The sequence below is a fragment of the Larus michahellis genome, chromosome 4 (genome assembly GCF_964199755.1).
Source record: "Larus michahellis chromosome 4, bLarMic1.1, whole genome shotgun sequence".
NCBI classification, from domain to species: Eukaryota; Metazoa; Chordata; class Aves; order Charadriiformes; family Laridae; genus Larus; species Larus michahellis.
This window is the reverse complement of record NC_133899.1, coordinates 50,035,516-50,057,266: the sequence shown is the minus strand read 5'-3', so window position 1 is coordinate 50,057,266 and position 21,751 is coordinate 50,035,516. Positions and strand designations below refer to the sequence as shown.

Genomic DNA, 21,751 nt, shown 5'->3' with positions numbered 1-21,751 from the left:
ACAAAACTTAATATACACTGAAAGAACAGAGACTACCTTATAGGCTATCAGAAAAACTGTGTAAACAAATACATGGCCTGACAGGCCTGCATGTGCTTGTGTTTTGCAATGCAAAATGAGGTCTGGAAAACATTGAAATTGCAATGAAATAAGCCATTACAACTTAATACAACCATAACCCCCTCCAAAATACCCATTGGGTAAACTTTGGTGGGGTAGAACCTTCAGAAAGCTTTGCCTAGTATCAGACCCTGCAATATAGTCATTAGCAGAAAAAATGCATTTCCAGAGGTTTACATTCCTTACCTGAATGTCCATACATGGTTGCAACACACTCGCCAGAATAGAAATCAAAGATGGAGAGGTTCTTGTCTGAACAACTGGTTGCAATATAAAGACCAGAGGGATCCGTTTGCACCTGGTTTAGGAGAGAAGTGCAAAGGCCTGGTGAGAAAGTGCCTTCAAACTGCATGAAAATGGTCCAGAATATCCAAGACAATCATTGTAGTTAAAAGAATACAATGCAAGTAGATCCTACAGGACTCCGATTGAGTACCAGGCTATCCAGCATCCCAGGACAAATCTCCAACCTGACTAAACTGTTAAAACTATCTCCAACCTAACCAGAGACTAAAGGCACTTACATTCAATGCCTTCACTACTGTGAAGGCACCACCACCACCAGACAGACTTACACCTCTCTCTCCTACCTCCTTTTAACCACTTGGGTCTTACTTTCTTCTACCTTAAGATCAAAACAAAACAGAACCCCACACCTATCTCCCCCCAGAAAAATCATCAGAGCTGACAGAGTTAAGTGAAATATTAAAAGACTCCAATCTTGAGGAGAGAAACCAAAAAAGAACTCAACACTGCAGAGAAATTGTCTTTGATAATGATGCTGTCAAATCTCCAGCATTTGCAACTCCCATTTTTGAGTTTTTTTTTTGTTGCTTTATCTTGTTGCTTATCAAATATAAAACCCCCTCCAAATGCCTCACTAGCTCTAAAGCAGCACTACAGAGCAAATAGCTACAGAGCTACTCTCACCAAATATCCTGCTTTGTCCTTTGTAGAGCTTAAAGGAACTGGGAGTGAAAACATCTGTTTTTTGAGGGAGACACGGTATTTAAATAATGATAACTCTTTTTGTTTATGTTTATTTTGTTGCTGTTATCTTTTGCTTTGCATGTCACTGTTTGGGTTCTACTTCCTTAAACTGCAATGTCTCAGAACAACATACCAAGAAAGTGTAAATTACAGAGAAAACCTTAATCCCTTGGTTACATAATTGTCCTAAAAATGAACAAAGCAACATTAAAAATAGAGATTCCCCACTTGAGCTACACATTAAAAAAAAAAAACAAACAAAAACATAAAGGATATTAAAACCAAAAAATCCAGCTCCCAGCAACACTTCATGGTTTGTGGTCTGAGAAAGATATAATCAAGTATCCGAGCTTACCAGCAATAAAGTGTAGCATCAATTTTTCATTACTCTGGCTTATAAAAAAATATTGTAGAAATTATAATAGGCAAAGAGAAAGAGAACTTATCTGTCTTTGTAAAACAGAAAAGGTGACACTGAACAAAAGCTGTTTGCTTTCCTCTCCGTTTTTATCCAGTTATTTACACCTACCAATAATACTGGTGGCCTGTGTAGCTGAAGAGAAATACTTGGTTTACGAAGTAGAAAAATTATCAGTGACTACAAATATCATGGAGAAGCTTGTTTGGCAACTTAACTTGAGAGATATTTTGGTTGTGTCAATTGGTCTTCCTCCTTTAAAGGCAAGAATACAGTTCTTCCAGATCCCAATATGCTGGCATCACTCTTAACGCTGAATCGTTAACACACCTGGTTTACCAGGGGAAGGCCAGGACAGTGGCAGCAGCAGGCGTGCTACCCTACCCCAAGTCCTGGATGTGCTCAGCAGGTGGGAAACATGAACAGACTCTAAGATGTACCGGGCTTCTCCAGCACTCCAAGACCCAAAGAATATGGACTTTCCAGGGCAGATGATACTTAATTTCATCAACTCGTTAAGAGTTCCATTTGTATTTGCCCTCTGGCAACTACAAATTTCTCAAACACTGATCAAAATCCTAATAAAAATAGTCAAGAAAGCCAGAATGAGCTCTCTGGAGCAGAAAGTAAAGCATTAGAGTGAATAGGGTAAATCATCTCCTGACAGATACTGGTGCAGTTGTACTTGCTTTTACAAGCATGGGCCTGTGCCTCATTTCAGAAACAGGACAGAGAGAGAAGTTATACATCAACTTCAGCATTCAATGACTCTTTTCCTGTTTTAGCCTGATGGAAACAAAATACACTACCAGCACTTAAGGATGGAGGAAGTAGGAAGCAGCAGGAGGATAAGGGACAAAGTACGGAGTAAGCACAAAAAAAAAAAAAAAAGTTACTGTGTTCAGATTTGCATTTCATTTTCTTAGCCCTGAGCTGCATTCAGAAGAGCTGGAAAAAAGGAAAAGGGAAGAAAGAAAGAAAACATCTTACTTTGATGAGGGTGCCATCTTCCCCTTGGGATCCTTTGTACAGCTTCTTCTGCTTCCCACTGCTTATGTTGAAAACCCTGAGGTGGATGACATAAGACAACATTGCGCATTTTGCCCAGGTATTGCTCTGTGGCTCTTGTCACCAGGGTCCTTTTCTTTTTCTGCTCCTCATTCCACATGAGATACAGGGAACAGGGACAAGCCACAGGAAGTGGAGAAATGACCTCTATGAACTATAACCACCAATCATTTAAGCGGTTCAAGAAACAACCTCAAAAGTAATGTAGGGGCCCAGGACTGGATGATATGATATCAAGCAGATTAGATGAATTAAAATTAAGGCTTGATTCTCAAGCTAATAATCAAAACCAAGTATAGCATCATGGCACTGAAGGAAAGGTCAAATGGGAGGGAGAAAACCTTGCCATGCCCTGTAATGGCTATGTGTGGTTATGTAGCACGAATGTCTCTTAATAAGCTTCAGTCAGTCCTCCCTGCTATAAAAATACCTGTAACTCCTTCATACTAAAGGAAAGGGTTAAGAGAGCAGGACTTTATTTACATTAGAACACAAAACAAAATTACATTCAGCAGTGGTATTTAGCTATGACCAACACTCTTGGCATCTCACCCAGATACAACAGGAGGAGACACACAACTACAGAGTCGCCCTTGTCTTGAAGGTAGAAGCAGACAGATTGGAGAAATAGATAAAAAGGGAGCAGAGAATGGATTCCGCTTGTCCAAAGACAGTCACACCTAGCTCAATTTTAGGTTCCTACATTCACAGCTGTTCCACAGGACCTCCCAGCTTCTCACTAGACACACCTTTAAAAGCAAAAATTACCACAGCACAGAAATTCTTTCTCCACAGCTCAGTGATGTGCCAAGGAACACACACTTGCTCTCCCAATAGAAGGGCTTTGCTCTGCAGAACAACCCAGCAAGAAGCCGTAAGTCCTATGGGCATTTGCATATATCCACAGCTTTTTATAAGCAAGGGGAAAGGCAGTGTTCAACCTCACAGAGTGTGAGGTGAGGCCTCAGATCTGTCTGAAAATGCTGTGTCAAAGAACCTAGAGGAACAACGATGGAGATAGGACTTCCTTGGCCAACTCATTTATGACTGCAAAAATATTTTCAAGACAAGAAGTAAACTAACCTGATGTTACGATCCTGACATCCAATGGCTGCGTATTTCCAGCTGGGGTCCACATCCATGTCATACAGGGTGGTTTTCCTAACAATGTGATGTGTTCGGGTAAACTGAACTCCTTCTCCTGTCTAAGCATATGGATAAAGACTGTGTCAAAATCAAGTAGTTAACCCATTATTAAAAACTTCTAAATACAGATGAGCCCTCTCACATAGCCAGCACAAACCAACCCTTCCCACTAACTAGGTCTGCTAGGAGCAGCTGGGACTGGAGTCACAATGATCTCCTCTCCAGCCCATACTCTTCCACTACTCCTCACAATAGCCCTGGCAACAAAAGAAAAGCAGATATCCTAACAGTTTTCTACTTTGCATCTTGCTGGGAGAGGTCAGGCAGGGAGCAGCTGCGTGCTTCACAGAACTAGTTCTCTGAATGTAATCTCTTGCATTGACTCAGTGGGAGACACTGAGGCTGAAATAGCAACAAGCTCATACAGAAGCTCTGGTATCACTCTTTAAAGTAGCTCCTTTGTGGAAAGATTATTAAAGAAGTGCTCAAAAAGCTATAATAAGGTTACCTTCTGCGCAGTGCGGAAATAGATGCTCTTGTCTGCCCCACAGCTTATCATTCTCACTTTCCCATCATTGGCTGGAACAAAAAGGCAGGAGTCAATCAAAAGATAAACACAAATACAAGGTGGAGGAAATGTTTCAGTTTATACCACTGCTCATTTATTACAGTCCTGATTAGCTAAGACTGACTCCTACCTAAGCAGCAGGATGCTGCAGCAAAACAGAAGCCGCTTCTCCGGGACAGCATTTATCAATGCTAAGAGTGCATGAGGCCTTAATACAGAGGCTTTACACAACATATTAGGATGCCTTCTCCTCCAACAAAGAATAAGCATGTGAGCATACTATGTGCCACAGCGCCCTGTGGCAATATGATAAGTTCACACTCAGTGTGAGATGAAAACGGGCAATAGGCACTTTTCAGTTCTCACAGTCAGTCATGTGTTTCTTGCTGCCCTTTCTTAGCACAGGGTCAGGCGTTTCTGCTTCCCCTAGCACTCTTTTGTAACCAATCTGCTCCTTCAGCAAAGCAACACCTGACAAAACGCCATGTAATGAAAACAGATCCAATATCACACCGGTCCACTTGAACTGCACCCACTTAAGAGCAGGGCTGCACTTAGCTCACAGACTAGCACAAAGGCCTCTGCTGCCAGAGCCTTGAGTGCAGTTCCCTCATCTACTAGGAGTTCAGCTGGCTGCATTCAAGGCCAGCTCACTGCTAAGACAGACCTGTCTGAGAAACTTTTCCTGGCCTTCGAGCTCCTTGAGAAAAAACTTGAAAAAGCCTCACAGCACCTTCAGGGAGCCTCTGATATGAAGCTTCACTAAAGTCCCTGACCTTCACTTGGGAGCTACTTTCAGGCTGAGGTTCGCATCCTTGAATCCCAACGGAGCTACGCTGCAGCAGCATTGCTGCCACACCTGTGCCTCTGGCTACGGACCCTACTGAGCTGAATCCTGACCCTGACCCATGGATTCAGCTTCCTGATCTGAATCTGAACCTGCCTTGCTGCTATGGGCTTGCCTGGAAGTCACTGAACTGTGGCTGACCCTGCACACTATCTCCAGACTGATCCTGACCTCGAATTCCTGACCTGTCTTACCACTATGGATTTGTCTGGTGATCTGGACTACTGGCTGGACCTAGTTACTGTCACTGGACTTGATCTGTTCCACCTTGTTCAGGCACTGTGTGACTTTCCCATTGCCAGTCAGGCCACGACCTTTGCCTGTCTTCTGTCACCCTTGGCTACTGGCTTCCCCTGGCAGAGCAGCCAACCCTTGTCGTTCCCCAACAATAGCACAAAATACACCACACTGATGTCTGACCATCAGCAGTAACTGAGCGCTGGGGATGCAATGTGCTCCAGTACCATGAATGCAAAGTCTTACATGGGTTTGCAATGACAGATTTACTTGTGACTAGTTAATCCCAAAATGCTTTTTATGGGTTTGGGAATTTTTTTGGAGGATGACTGTTCCACAGCTCTCCTCGCTAAGAACAGCGTGTAGCCATCTGACATCAGTTGAAGGGAGTATATCATTACAGAAAACAGCCTTCCAAAGAAATGCTGAGGACTTCAAGCAGGAGAGGTTTTTTGAATGGGGAGGGAGGAGAGGAGAAAAAAAAATAAAAGGTAAAAGAAAGCAAGTACTGTAAAATATCACCTTCTGTTAGGACTGCAGCTATAGAAGATGATAAACAAGCAGCTGCAGCTTCAGCCTGGCCTAACCCAGTGTTTAAAGCAGTTAAAATTACTTTACAGCCACAATGCGACAACAGTAGTGCTCAAATTCAGCTTTGGAGGGAAGCCACGATTCTTTACCTGCAAACTTCACAGCAGTGATGGAAGAAGAATGTTCATCCAAGGTCTGTTGCAGGCTATAGTCCTTTCCAGCATCCAAGACATGAATCAATCTATCCCGACTGGCTGAGGCTAAGAGCTTTAAGCCTGTCAGAAAGTTAAAAAGAGTGCAAGACCATTACTAAAAAGTCATTGTCTCTTCCAGACACTATTTTAAAACAGTTTCTCGAGTCATCTTAGGGACAAAACATTACACTGTAGCCAACTGCATGGATGGACAGAAAGGAATGCCCCTGGATTTCACGCTATAATAATAGAACAAGTTTCAATCTCAACCTACAATATTCCAAGGAAAAGTATGAGAAAGAAGCCTTTTTCAAAGTCCATCTCTACTGGCCCAATGCTACAAGCCTGCTCTGAAATCCAGGAGTAGCACACCACTGAAAGTTCTCACATACCATGGCTGGGCACTCTGACTTGCAAAAGGGAAGAAGCTCAATTGCATTTACCTGTATCAGGTTTGGAGTACTCCAGACATAGGATCTCAGAGTCATGGGCTTCCACCTTCAGCATTTCCCTCAGAGACTGCAACTCATATATCCTAAGACACAACAGGGCTGATTTCAGTATGTTTAATAAAATTAGTAAGACCTTGGTTTGATTCTCATGCCTGCCCAGCCTGCAACCTGCAAAAGAAGCTCTACGGGATTACCTGAGAGTGCCTATCCTGTCCCCCGAGGCCAGGTGCTCCCCACTGGGACTCACACACACAGTGCGTATCCCCACCTTTGTATCCACCACTTGTGCATCGGCTTTGTCTGCACTTCCTGCTGAGTTGTAATCAGTGTCCAGAAGTACCTGAGTGTTGTCATCTACATAGATGATTTTCATCAAGTCCTGGGGATACAAGACACCCAAAAATATTAACTAGTTACTAACTATTGAAGTGAAGCATCTGCCTTAGGAATTGGGCTCTTGGCCAACATATACACTTCGTTGACAGTAATGCTGTAATTGGTGGGATCTTTTAGCTAGGAGCAAGCGCTCACCCCTTCTCATTGTAGGATGAAAGTTTCACAGCTGTGTCTCATGATCACCTTTTGCAAAAGATTCCCCTTCAAGCTAGAAACAAACAGCATCTCCCACACAACAAACTCTGGGATTAGTGATTACAATGTAGTAGGGGACACAGCAGGAATCTGAAAGACGTCTAGGGATCATCCAAGTCAGCCCATGCCTTTTAAGAACTCTCTGACAGGAAAAGCAGGAGCTTTTTCCATCATAAGCAGATTGCTGAGAACAGGGAGGTCAGGGCTGCTCTGCCCATGGATCTTCCAACGCAATTGAGAATGGAAGCAAATGTCCATAAGTAATCACTGTTCTGTATGAGTATCCTCCCTCTTACATAGATGAGGTGAGCATCAATTCTTCCAAACCTCTGCCTCATTTAATGCACCTTTTCCAAACAAATCTTAAAGTGGTTACAAATTACAGAGATGGAGAAAAAGATAAACAGCTCTCCTGAAGCACATGGCATGAACCATTTTGGAAGAGACTAAGCTTGGCAAATCCTTGGGTGGTTTATGGAAAAAGCAATAGTCCCCAGGGCCATTTCAGACAAACTGTCTTTCCACCTGATACTCCCTCCATGTTTCTTCAGGTTCATACATTTTGCCAGACTTGTGCTCTGTTTACAGAGAAGCTTGTGTTGACTTAGCAATCTAAAGAAGTTTGGGCCTTAACTTGGGAATACCTGTGCACGAGAAAGAGCAACCCCAAGGGCAAGGAGGTGATCAAAGCCTGGGATCTTACATTGCTGAGGATGTTGCGGTGCAGGGCTGTGCCGTGAATGTTGGAGCTCTCCGTGTTCCACAGACGAATGGTGTTGTCAGAGGAGCAAGTGATGAAGGAACCAGGGGGGAGGCATGACTGATTGTTGTCCTTCACCTCCGGATACATCTAAGGGCAGGTAAAATCAACCCCTGAATGAGATTGTCTGGCACCTGGCATCCTAGACACTGGTAGCAAGTTTCAAAACAAGATGAGATAAAAGGGCTGTCCTCTCTGTTTTGTAAAGTCAAGAGCCAGTCTGTTCTCCTAATGAAAACCTGTTTGCAGACCAGAGCTTCATATTCACTTCAAACAAACGTTCACTGAGCTTGCCTGAATGTGGAAAATCTCCTTAAGCAGCATGTAACAAGCCAGCATCCTTTGTTTCTAATAGTTCAAAGAGAACACCTCGAAGACCACACAACAATGACCTTGCACTGTTGTTTGCAACATTTAATTACTACTGTCGAAAGGGTGAGATGCAATTAATAAATAGTAACAAAGAGAGTCCTCACCCCTTCCCACTGTCTTTTCACTTCCCCCTTTCCTGACCACTGTTGGACATGTTTAAACATATTAACAATTACATTGTTTCCTATACTTCCTTTCCTTCCCTCTGTCCCTCTGAGGGAAAGCCATCTAGACAGACTGGAACCTGACAGCCACTTAAGAGGATGTCCTGGTAAACAGGTTAAGAACAATCAGAGTTGAGATCTTATCACTTGTTTCATTCCTTTTGACTTTGGAGCACTTGCTCATCACAGACCTCAAACAATTATTTTTTTTTTGAGGTCCGCAGTAAACTCTTGCACATTTTGTGAAAGGAGACCATGCGTTCAGCTTTGTCCAGGTCTGCTCCTTTGTCCCCCTTTCACCTTTTAATGGTGAGATTTTTTTTTTCCAGTAACACACTGCATCTAATGCATTTGGGTCAGCCATTGCAGTGCGGCAAAGAACTGTTCCTAGTTCCAACTCAAGCCCGGTAGGAACCACACTAACCACAGGAGGAAATTTGAGTCAATTCTTTCTCCCTGCAGTGTTTGCATTCAAATTTGGCAGCCCTTCAGAGGACTTCCTCAGCTGCAACTCGCAATCCAACACTTGTGTCTGCAGACAACATACCTCGATGTTCCACACGCAGGAAGAGTGGTACAAAGCGGAGTACACCTTGCCCACCTTCTTTGGGTCTTTGACATCCCACACATACAGGCTGTGGTCATTGTATACACAGGAAAGCCACTGGTTGGTGGGGTCAAAGGTCAAGGCAATCGTGTCTGGATACTTCGCATCAGCCATACCGGAGAAAAGACGACTGCACAAAGAGAGAACAACAGCCTGGTTAGCTTGCGCTCTCTTGCAGTCAGAGCAAGGAGGTGAAGCATGAGAGGTCAGATTCTCCGCAGGGTGCTGGCAAGGTGAACAATACACTGTGGCATATATATTTAGAGACAGTAGCTGGCTGGGAAGACCTGTCTCTTGAAAAAACAGTCCCAAAAGAAGCCTGAAAGTCCCATGGCAAAAGTCATTCTCCTTGCCACCCAACCCAGAGTCCCACCACAGGCAGGCGACTGACCTTCCCTAAAGAAGGACCGAATAGGACACTTGATCATCACTGGAGATCATCATCATCATTTACCCCGGTATAACCAGGTGGTAAAATCCAAGTCAAATAATCTCAAAACAAAGGGGAGGGGAAGGATCGTCTTTTCGCGTGTAGTGTATTTTGTTTAGTGATTGCAGCAACTGCTCTTGTGTGCGACCAAGTCTTGACTAAGCACTGCACTCAAAAGATAGGAGCACACCAGCACAAGGGACAAAGGAATGACTGATTTCAGCAGTCACTTGTCTGACATGCTTCCCTTCCACCTGCCCACCTCCCCATACACAGGCCAGCTTGGTGCTGCTTGCAGCAGCTCATGAGATGGGCAACTGCTGATGGCTACAATCCTTTCTAGATAGGCAAGCTCTCTGATGCAAACCTAAAACCAGAGGAATTCGGCAGAACATGGAAAGACCAAGGTTAGACCAAGATCACACCATGTAAACCCTGTATCTTCTCTAGAGGGGTCCTCTGTTAAGTCCTGCTGCCATGCACATAAAGAAGGAGCTGCTCTCTTGACCTGAGGTGAACACAGCCATCCTACAGTGCTGCTAATGATATCAAGTAAGGTGCCAGAGTGCCAGGGTGTTGAGTAGATAATTTAAAAGGACTGACGGAAATGCCGGAATGAGGGCCAAAGCGCACACCAGACAACTGGAGCCGCGCTTCTCAAGTGCAATGCTTCGAGGGCTAGAAGAGCACAGTCCAGATCCTATCGAAAAATCAAGTCATTGAGACAATTTTGGGCAGTTCATTGTGGGCAACTGGCATCCCACAGAAAGGCTCTGGCATGCATGGGAATATAAGGAGTCCTGTGTTTTCAAGCCTTTTTGAAAGTAAAAAAAATTCTAAAAAAAACGTTGTTAAGATTGTAATCAGCACTACAAATGCATGTTTAAGAATCATATGAATATTTGTGCTCGACTGATGCATGAGAGCAGCAGAGAGTATTTTTAAAGGGTCCATTGTATACAATTGCTTGACTTCAGCACTACCAGAAACTGGTAACAGTTTAAAGTGAGAGAGTTCATTTTCCAGCTCTCTTACTGGAATATCATCATCTCCTGCTGATCTTATGGAGGAGGACTATACAGTACACTGTTTGAACCTTTACCTCAAGTTCCCAAGAAAAGTTTAGAGAAAACCTGTTGGGGCACAAAAAAAAGGAGGGGGAAAAAAAAAAAAAAAAAAAAAAGAGTATATATCTGTAGATGTGAGAACTCCATATATCCAGTGGAATGATGGCTGGTGAATTCATACACCTTGGGATTTCCTACCCCACTAGTGACAGAAGTGAAAGAGGGCAACAGAAGAAGACTGGGAAGGCCTCCAACTAGGATCAGCAAACAGCAACACATGAAAGGTTTTCTCTAGCATAAGGCCCTGCAAGCTGGCAGACAGAACTGTACAAAAATCACATTGCCCATCTCAGAAGGTGAGAAATAGAGCGCCAAGGCAGAAAATACCGGAGCAAGGTAGGAAAACAAGACAAAAGCAGGCACAAAATTGAGGGAGAAGAAAGACTGCAGACAACAGTAGGAGATTTGGGTCTATAAAAGATTGCAAGGGAGCCTTTGAAAAAGTGGCCCACGAGAGTCTGAGCATCTCTTACCAACATCATTATATTGCTACAGAGGAGAGTCTTCAGTCCTTACCTTCATCAAAGAATGTGCCATGGTACAGGAACAACTGAAGTGTGCCACAGCATTCTGTGTGCTCTGCCTGCTTACTCATAGCAACCAATGTCAAAAGGCCACCAGACCCAAGCAATCCCAGGAATATGAGGAGCAAGCTATGCTGTGTAGTCCAGCAACCAGCTTTGGGTTGTAGCCAAGCCAGGCAAGGCAAGGCTGCAACAACTCAGGGAGATCTCCAACAGGCTTCCCATTTAAACCCATAAAAAGAGCACACTCCAGATGGCAAAGGTCTGGGGAACAGTTCTAACCCCCACAAGCCTCCCTTGCTCCCTCCCACCCTCCCCACAGTACCTGGCCTCAGTCACACTTGCGATGTCTGTTCCCAGGAAGTGTGGCTTCGGCAGCGTGGTGACAAAGTGAAGGTTCAGAGGGTTAAAAATCCGCACGGTGCCATCAGCGCAGCCACAGAAGATGTAGTCATGATTCACAGAGATGCAGTTTGCCACAGTGGTCTGAGGAGGACACAGCACACAAGAAGGGGAATAAGCAATGTGCTCTCACTTCAAAGGTCACTGGACACACAACAGGGAGAACAGCAAATTGACAGACAAAGAAGTCATGGTCAGAAGAGCAGAAGTGAAGTGAAGTCAAGCCCTGGGAATAAGGAAAAGCCTAAAAATCCGACTTTCCTTTCTGAGGAGCTTCCCAACCAAGGTCCATTGCAGATTCCAAGTGGTTAAGGAAAAATCCCAGCTCCTCTGCCACACACTGTGGTGGGAGGTCAGCAGAGCTACACATTTTCTCCACCTGAGTCTTACTCTGAATATTGTTTTTTGTTCCTCTGTGATTTTCAGCGCCACTGGCAGGCAAGCAGCACCTCGCCCTGTACTAGCACGCCAATACATTACCTGTCACAAGGGGATAAGAAAAGAAAAACACGGATTTTCTTCCCCCTCCCACTGGGATCTGTACAAATGGCAGAAAATGGTACAATATGGAGTGTGGTGATAAGGGAATGAGTTCAAGGCAAAACTTTTTTTCAAACTTACTGTGAAGCTGTCTGTATTCTGAGCGAGAGTGAAAGGCAGATTTTAGAGAGGAAAGGAAAGAAAAGAAGAGGCATTTCACTAGAGTGAAAGCATGGAAAGATTTTTCCCTTGATTATAATACACTGGATCCTTTCTGGCAGGCGTCTTACATTCAATTGAAGGGAAAGTAAGCACCATGAAATTCTTAACTATGGGACAACCTGATGGTGTAGAATAACCAAACCAACTAGCACCTCGGGAACCTGCATTTGAGATGCATAAGCCAGGTAAGACGCTGCAGAATGGTGAGAAATCAGAATCCTTCTAAAACTCCTACTTGTCCAGGCCAAGCCAGGAGAGACAACACAGCAGTTGCTGAAGCTATATAAGGACACTGCTTTGCCAGAAGGGCAGTAGCTTTAACACTGAGGCTTGAGAATGAAAGAGCCTCAACGATTAATAAAATCCCTTTGCCAAGAACCAATGCTATTTTTGCCTAGCTGTCCAGAGTAAATCACAAAGTGGCAGAGGCCCAATGACTTTCACTGCTGGTGGTCAGTTTGTGCTCCCTGAGTGCCCTTATTATTTGTTGTTTCTGCTCTGCTTCAGCAGGCACAAATATTGCAGGACAGGAGGATGTAAAACTCACCCTTAGCTCCACCCACTTGTCTAGCAGCCTTTTTTCATTGAATTCACAGAGCAGGCCCGAGGATGTGATACAGAAGGTGCTGTCAGCTTTTTTGCCCCTTCCACATGCCACGTCTGCAAAGAAGTTGTTCCTCAGTTCTCCAAGCAACCCTGAGCGACCTAGCAAGGGGACTGTGGCATTGACCTACCAATAAAAACAGCGTGTTAGAAACAGAACGAGGGACTCCAGGCAGACAGACATTTTTGAGAACATCAAGCTTTGAGTGCTGAAGCGCCTCAAAGAAAGAACTGCAAACAGGATACAAGGAGAGGTAGTTTTACTTGCTGCAAACCCACTGGTTGCATAGTGTCTTGAGACCATCATGTCAGACCATCAGTATTAGCATGTCAGTGGAACAGAACATTATTAGTGCCACCAAAACTGCGCATTCAAACATATGACCCAGCGACAGCATATCAATCACCGGAAAAACAACCCTTCCATGGCCAATCTGTGATTTACACCAAACGCCAAAGCACGGTCCGAGGATGAAGTAGGAACATCTGTTCATGAGCAGCCAGAAAAATCATCATATGTGGATTCTGTCCCCCACAGAAGAACAGAACAGCTAAAGGTTTAAACACTTTAGTTGACGCTTCAAAATAACATTCACAACCTTTTGATATGCTCATACCAACATCAAACAGCTCTCCCTTCCTCTGTGCTCCAAGGAGTTCAATGACTGCAGCTCTTCTCTAGTTTTTTTTTTTGTCCTTCAGTATATGTGACTACTAAAGAACAAGCACGCTGCTAAACAACGCCAAGAGCCATGCTCCTACCTCAATGCAGGAAAAGACAAGCTTTTGGCACCTTTTGGTGCTACCAGACCATGGGGAGACTGAGACTCGAGAGCCAGGGGTAGAGGGCTACCCTCAAATCACAGCAAAATCAGAGTTACCACTTCCCACAGCTCACTGGGGCATAATACGCCCTGCATAAGATGGAAACGCCTGTTCACAGCTTGGCCTTGATGCACCTTCTCTTACCTTGGAGGTTTTGCTGTCATCCAGGTACCAGAACTTGATATGCCGATTTCCAGCAGTGACAAAATAACTGCAGTCTTCCGAGAATGACACAGCTGTCACTTTACTTGAGACTTTGTTGGCTGCCACCACAATGTTTTTCTGGAAATATAATTGTTTAGATAGCTTAATTTCTTTGCTCTGAAGAAAAGGAAACTCATTTCAATTACAGGCACATACGCAATACAAGCACTGCAGCAGGGAAGAGACGAGGCCCAAACTATTCCCCATTCACCCCTGAATACAGTCTCCCCAGCATTAGCTGGGAGCATTGATTTGGCAGATAGCACAATCCACATGTACATCCCATTACACTTCCACATTGACTGGGATCAAGAACAAATCAGCAGGCACTAGTGCCTGCAGGAACTTGCTGTCTGAGCCTTGACATGTTGGTTTCACAATTACCGGGAGCCCAGAGCAAACCCATTTCCCTTTCTAAACAGCAAAAGCTCACGTAGGCCAGAACACGGAGGAGCTCTCCCAGCGTCTAGGCAGCAATGAGGGCAAGGCACTCAAGATGGGGAACAGGTATTTTCCCCACAGGGGAAACAGTACTGGTTCCTCCATAAATTATCTCTTCTCTTTAAAGATGGGATGCTTTATCGAAAGACCCAAAACATAAACCGACCATGCCGGTACTAGAAGGGACAAAGCAAAATCTGCTACACCTCTGATGTGCACCTCAAAATGTCAAAGAGTTTGGGAAAGGAGGAAGAACATGGCAGGGACAAAAAACAGGAATGGAGACTGGCCAAGCATAACAATCAGATGGCAGGAGCTCCCTGTTCACAATACCAGCACTCAGTTTCCCACCCCCTGCCTTTCCCTGGGGATTGGTAGAAGTGAGAATAAAAAAGTTGTCCCCTCTGCCTGTGGTGGGTTTTCAACCATGCAGCAAATGGTTGACAACAGTTCACCACTTCCGATTGTCCCTCTGTTTCCTTTACCCATCCTTTTAGGGGCTTGGTTGCTCCCAGTCTTCCCAACACAATGCCTTCAGCATACAGACCACATCACAATGAAGGCCCTGTCAGACAGCATGCTGACAGAACTGAAGAAACCAGCAACAGAAGAGTCTAGGCTGCTACACCATCACTATGGAGGACCCTCCAACCCAGGCTGGGGGAAAAGCAAGAGGGACAGCCACTAACATAATTTCTTAAAAGACAGTGCCCAGAGAAAGGCTTAGGACCTTTGCAGACCTCAGCATCTGGACCATTGCTGTGGTCTTTCTTCAGGGGAGCCAGGGGACCCTACAGACAACATGGGTTTTTCCATCCCAGTCAAATGACTGAGCAAGTCTCCCAGCCAGGAAAAAGAGGGAAATTGAAGCAGCAGCACAGTGGATAGAAGAAGGGTTGTGGTTAAAAGTGCAGGAAAGTGCTTCAGGAGATCTATTTTCACATCTTGGTCTCTTGTTCTTCTTTGACTTTAGTTAGGTGAATTCTTTCAATTTTTGGTACCCAACCTGCAAAACAGAGGCTAGCTGGACCTCCCAATAGTCACAATCTGGAGCATATGCTTAAAGTGTGTGTTCTTCAGCGCAGAATAGTGAGACAGTCCTTACCTCACCAGCTCTCATGCACATAATTATAAATAGAATCACAGTGAACGGAAAAACCTGCATAAGCAAGGGAAAACAAAGCTACTTGTACTCAGTCCCACACGTGCCATGCATTATGACCATCTCCAAGTCACTACTTGCACTTGTATAACTAGAAAGAACCAAAAGGCTGAGCATTCAATTTTCAACACTGACATACACACTTGGGTTTTATCACTACATAGTTCAGCTATACAGCTATAAAAAAAAATAGCAAGGTCGAACTTTAGCTCATGCAAGAGAGAACTCACAGTGAGATCTTAAATTACAGCACAGGAAATGTGGTGAAGAGAGTAACATACTAAATGACCACAGACTTACAAGCTGCAAGAGAAGAGAAGGCTCCAGGGAGACCTTATAGCAGCCTTCCAGTACCTAAAGGGGGCCTACAGGAAAGATGGTGAGGGACTCTATCGAGGAGTGTAGAGATAGCAAGAGGGGTAATGGTTTTAAACTGAAAGAGGGGAGATTTAGATTAGATATTAGGAAAAAGCTCTTTACTGTGAGGGTGGTGAGATACTGCAACAGGCTGCTCAGAGAAGCTGTGGATGCCCCATCCCCGGAGGTGTTCAAAGCCCGGTTGGATGAAGCTTTGAGCAACCTGGTCTAGTGGGAGGTGTCCCTGCCCATGGCCAGGGGGTGGAACTAGGTGACTCCTTCTTGGTTTGTTGCAAGGTCCCTTACAACTCAAACCATCCTATGATTCTACGATCGTGTGAGATTTAACTGATGCATTGAAGTTTTATTTAAACTGCATCTCTTTTAGAAAGTGTTACAGCACCTGAGGTAGCAGGAGCTGAGTAAGTGCTTAGCATTTATTAATATAGAAGACTCCAAGCCTACTGATAATAAACGTTTCCTTTCTTATATACAAACAGCACGCACTTAAATGCTTTCTAGAGGATGAGACACAAGCTTTTTTTCCACAGAGTGCTGCCTCAAGCCAGTGGCAGTCAGTGTTCTCCATCAGCTTTCACCCACTGTGATTTCTCTATGATTCTTTTCTCAGTCATCAAGGATGAGATCAGAGTATCACAAACCCTGACAGAACAAAACCAAAACAAGCCAAGAACATCCACTACACCACAAAACAAATCCCTGGCTGATGAGCCTTTCCTTCCTCAACCTCATAAATTAGTTTTTAATAAGCCTCTAAAAAAGCACAAGGCTTTGACAAGGTTTCAAAGTCCTGGCTTTTCTGACTGGACAGCAAGATGTCACACGTCTCCAAGTGTAGAGAATATCCCTTCACTGAAGTGACTTAGACCTTCCCTAAGGGACCATAGCGTTCTCTCATGTCCAAACTTGTCTGTGTCTATGAATGTCAAAAAACAAACAACAACAACAAAGCAGAAAGCAAGATGGAACCGGAACAGTTTATGGTCAGACTGTCCACTCTTTGTATTGTAGCAACCCCCTGTGGTCCACTTAGCCTCCTGGAAAACTTACCTTCCATGACCAGACGTTGACAATCATGTCATGTTGGTACCCCACTGAAACAATGTACTTGGAGCTGGGGGAGAAGGCCACACAGGCCACGCCATACTTGTGCTCCTGGAGCTCAGCCACCTGGGTTCGCTCGGCCACATCCCATACCCGAACTGCTGGCATGTGTCCACTCTGGAGGGGATGAGAACAGACACAGAACAGGAAACATAACCCCCAAGGTCAGTTCTGACAGACTGAAGCATGCAAATATGTGGGGGCTTGGAAAAAGATGTCTAGATGGTGTATTCACAATAGGGTTAGAAGTTAGACCTCAGTTCCTTCAACTCTTTAAACCCAGGTTGAGACTAACAACCTAAGGAGTATATGCATTTCAACAGGTGTCTGAAAACACTAATACAATCTCCCCTGCTTTAATCCATTTCTCATGGTACTCACAAAACAACCAGAGACTAGAACAACACTTATAATGCACAACCCTGATCTTTGCAATGGGAACTCACAGCCAGCTCACAAAAAGGAGTATAATAGATTGTATCTCGGGACCCAGTGAACCAAAAGGCCCTCACATCCTCTGCTCTTAGCACAACGTGGACATTCGACATCTCAGGCCAGGTCACGCCATACAAAACCATGACATGACTGTTGTGATAACTATTACACAGCATTGGAGGGAGGCCTCTGGGAGACTAGCAGCATCATTTCTGTCACAAAGGTAACACACAGATGCATGCTACCCGATAGATTATGGGCAGGGTAGTGTCAGAGAAAAAAAAAAAAAAAAAAAAAAAAAAAAGACATCGAGGGAACAGAGCCTCTGGTTTTACACTTGATCTCCAGGGAAACACAAGGTCACAGACTTCAGAAATGCCAATTCAGCACCTTCTGCCAGACAATTCTATTATTTTAATTGTTTGTTATTAAACTAAAATAAAACAATGTGCACAAGATGAGCTGAAATGCTGGCCAAAAACATGCCTGAGGAGTAAATCCTATTCAAGAACCTGCTCATGATTTCACATTGAAGTCTGTCAAAACAGTAGCTTGCAAGATATATCCATGGCAACATGGCAAAATGGGACCTTTTCTGATCAGTTTTAAGTCATTTGTGTGGGAGAGGCAAGTCTGATCGCAAGGAGAAGCCAAACCTTTAAAAACTCAGAATTGTGCATGTTTTAATTGTCTTGTTCAAAAGCTTTGCCAAATGACTGCTTGTGGCTTGGGAAAATGCCGTGGTCAGATTTTACTGCAGTTGGTACAGTTCTCCCTCCTGCAAGGCAGAGCTCAGGTCTCAAGTGGCTGGCAAGATGTTGCAATGAGCTGAATCAGCTGCTCTTCAAAGGAATTCCTGTACTTAAACACATACACACACGCATATGTGTGTATGTACATACATACATACATACATATATATATTTCCTGGCACCTTAGCATGCACCCCAAGACCTTAACAAATTGGATTCATCTTCCGTCATTTAAAAAAAATGCTCACCAAAAGAGAGCTCTGTGTGATTCCCATGGATAAAGAATCTATGCTTCCATGGGTAGAAAGGGTAAAACAAAAGAAAAGAAAAAAAAAGAGAGGAATAAAAGAAAAATAAATTCAATTTTCCTCTGTATTTGAAATATACAAAAGACATTTAATACGTAGGTCAGCCAAGGACTAACTTCCATGGTCTCCTTCCTGAAAAGCCAGTCATGCAGAAAACTAAGGTGTCACTAGGCAGAATTAGCACGAAGCTGCTAAAACTGAGCTTGACAAAGTGAACTCAGAAAGCATTTCCCTATGGGACCATCCACAGGACAGAGGCTGAACTAAGATGAGATTGCTGACACCGGCAGGGGACACTGCTACACCAAGTAATAACTCAAATATCAGACACGTGGGAGGATACTGAAAAGAGAAATGGTCTTACAACAGGGCATGAGGAGACATGTTTTGAAACAAGGCCAAAAAAAGCCTTCAAGTACAAGTATAACTGGAAAGGCTTTAAAAAAAAAAAAAAATCTCTAAACTTGCCATTTATGCCAATGAAGTTTCAAACTGAAAAGTTTGGGTTGTCAGTTAGAAAAATACCCACTTCATTTTTCACATCTTTTCCTACCCCACATGAAAAGAATAGAGCACCAGACATCTGAAAAATAAAAATAAAAGCGAAGGCACCAGAATCATCTGAACTGAACACCAAGGAGAAAAAAAATATTTATTATATATATTATAATTTTAATATAAAGGGGTTTTATTACATTAAAATTCTAGAGTAAAGAGGCATTAAAAAAAATACAGCTATAAAACTTCATGCTTTCACTAAAACGTTAATAACAACAATCTCTGATGCTCCAATGGAAAATTTGTGCTTACTTTTTTCTGTGCCAAGGTAGCCTCCATCCCAAAACACTGTTGTTTATATCCTTGGCCTGATCCACACAGGATTCAGGCCCAGCTTGGGAGCCACCCAGTGACACGGCAGCTGCCATCACAGTGGCTGCACTAGGGACCTCTGGCGTGAAGAGCCTCTGCCTTGACAGCTCCGACACGGGGCTGGGACATTCTCCTCCATGGCTGAGGCTCAGAAGGGGACCTGTTTCACACATGCTCCCTCCCCATGTCTTACAAAGGCACAGAGAGTAGTAGTAAATTATCATTATAAGAGCAATTACATTACATATAAGAGCAAACTGAGCCCAACCATACAGGGGACAGTCAGCATTTCTGTGGATTTCTAACATCCAGCAATTCCAACCTCATGACACACAGCCCGCATCTTGAACTTCTAATGCGGAACAGACACACAGTGCACTCATCCTTACTCTCCCCCTTGGGCATGTTTGGAAAGGGGAAGCAATTGTCGCCCCCAGCCAAACATACAATGCCAAACCACAGGCACCAGCATCTTCTGTTGCTATTCCTAAGGCTCCATTCCACACACACTTTTCACTTTTTCCACAACACTGTTATTGGCTTCAATTACTTCCCGAAATCCTAAAGGGACAATGCTAAACTCAGACCAAGATTAAGGACCATCCAACTACTCTTCATTGATGCTACAGAACACCCAAGCTGAGCGTCCTTCCACTTATTTTCACTCTACCTTCAAGCCCACAGACGCCATCTCAGAAGATCCATCCCCCAGGGTGATAAGAGACAAGACATTGAAAAGCTGCCAGCAGGAGCACCCAGAGCCACCCATAACCCAGTAGGTCTACCCAGAGATGCAGCACTGAAATAGATTTGCCTGTGTTAAGGCAGCTCACTGGCTTGTTTCTTCTAGCATACCCTCTGCCCTGATTCAAAATACGATGGACAAGGTGTGCGCCCTCTCCTCTCACACTTACCTCTCCTGTAACCAAATATTTTCCATCTGGAGAGAAAGCAAGTGCTGTAATTGTTTTCCTAAAACAGAGAAAAAGATACTGAGAAACATTTCCAACATGTGATTTAATTTCAATACGTCATGGCCAGGGAGTAGGTTGGGACAAACTGGGAAGAGGCTAAAATCAAATATAATAGCCCGACACAATGGTTTTGCTTTACCAGAGGCCTAACGCTTGCCATGGGGATTCCCTGCTGCCTAAGTCTCAAGCAGCAGGCCTACAGCACCACAAAAGTTCCAAAAGTCAAGGTTCATCCTTATGCCTTTATTCCAAATGCAGAACCACATCCTAGTCATGGTTCCAATAATAACGTCATAGTTTCAGGTGGAGAAAAAAAAAAACAAATCAGATACCACGCAGTTCTGGTAAGACCATGTCATGCCTGTTAGCAGTTCCTGTGGGGCCACAATGTTTATGAGGTGGTGTCTTGTCAGCAATAGCACCTCACATTAGCAGCAACAGGACCTCACGTTAGAAGGAGCTGGCATCAAACCAGCAGGCAGCCTCTCCCCGCCCCACCCCCCAAGGCAGGTCTCACTGAGGGGATTTAGCCTGTAGCAACAGCAGCTCCCACACTTCACTCAAGCCATAAAAACCTTGAAATTTGCCTCCCACAGAAAGCAAACCCAGCTTAAAGCTTCACTCACCTGGAACTGTTTAGAATATGGTGTTGCTTATTTTTTCTAGGGTTGAACAGCACAACAACACACCTAGATGGAGGAAACAGAAGAACAAAAAGAGTTGATGTGACCATGTGTATAAAGAAAACCAAAGAGCTATCCCTGCTGGCAGAGCAGCACCAAAAGCAGCCCCCAAAAGATGTTTCATCCCCTAACCTCACAGGCTCAGCTGAGTTTAACCAGAAATTACAAAGGAAAAGAGCAGCCCAGAGGGAAATCACAAGTCTCTCCCATGTTTAGGAGCACCATGTGCTAGTACCATAAATAAGTACCTTTCTAGCATCTGGGAGCCCTGAGTCTCTGATTGCTCAAGCTGAACAGAAAGGTTAACCATGAAAGTTTGTGCAATGGCCCTAATGGATTACATCCCCTGCCATAAAGTGACCCTATGTACTGGGCACCAAACCACCATGCCTAGAACAGAGTAAGAAGGTCAGGAAGAAGGAATGAGGGGATCTTTCAGTAAAGCTCTTGTGGGGAGGAGAAGAAAGGGAGGTAAAGAGCTAAATTTATGTGCCTGGCCGTAACACTAGACAGGAGATAAACCGTTGAGTATAGCAGAAGAGGTGGCAGGCCAGTTAAGAAGTGAGACATATGATGCCAAAAACTACTGACCCAAGGGACGTATCCGAATAAACAACTTGCCTAGGGGCTCCACAGAAGTCTCTCAGCAAGATGAACTACAAAAGCAAGCGGTGGTAAACTCCTGGTAAGCAATATAATCACCTCCACCAGGAGCAAAACAGTCACTGATTGGGAGGGGAGGGAAGGGAGGGAGAAGAGGCC

At 44.2% G+C, this 21,751-nt stretch overlaps 1 protein-coding gene across 3 annotated transcripts in view; it reads right to left on the bottom strand.

The window, feature by feature from the left end:
- MAPKBP1 (mitogen-activated protein kinase binding protein 1) overlaps positions 1-21,751 on the bottom strand; it is a 100,861-nt gene that overhangs the window by 25,151 nt on the left and 53,959 nt on the right. For 2 of the 3 annotated variants that reach the window (XM_074584635.1, XM_074584638.1), the window contains exons 4-19: positions 20,933-20,995; positions 20,247-20,304; positions 16,914-17,084; positions 13,823-13,960; positions 12,798-12,980; positions 12,170-12,187; positions 11,472-11,632; positions 9,006-9,195; positions 7,866-8,012; positions 6,766-6,950; positions 6,563-6,654; positions 6,075-6,200; positions 4,251-4,321; positions 3,680-3,801; positions 2,519-2,594; positions 307-418 (exon numbers count right to left, since the gene is read on the bottom strand). In XM_074584635.1, the coding sequence (XP_074440736.1) occupies positions 307-418; positions 2,519-2,594; positions 3,680-3,801; positions 4,251-4,321; positions 6,075-6,200; positions 6,563-6,654; positions 6,766-6,950; positions 7,866-8,012; positions 9,006-9,195; positions 11,472-11,632; positions 12,170-12,187; positions 12,798-12,980; positions 13,823-13,960; positions 16,914-17,084; positions 20,247-20,304; positions 20,933-20,995 (1,913 nt within the window). The remainder of the gene's footprint in view (positions 1-306; positions 419-2,518; positions 2,595-3,679; positions 3,802-4,250; positions 4,322-6,074; positions 6,201-6,562; positions 6,655-6,765; positions 6,951-7,865; positions 8,013-9,005; positions 9,196-11,471; positions 11,633-12,169; positions 12,188-12,797; positions 12,981-13,822; positions 13,961-16,913; positions 17,085-20,246; positions 20,305-20,932; positions 20,996-21,751) is intronic. The other variant, XM_074584636.1, reaches the window with a different exon arrangement.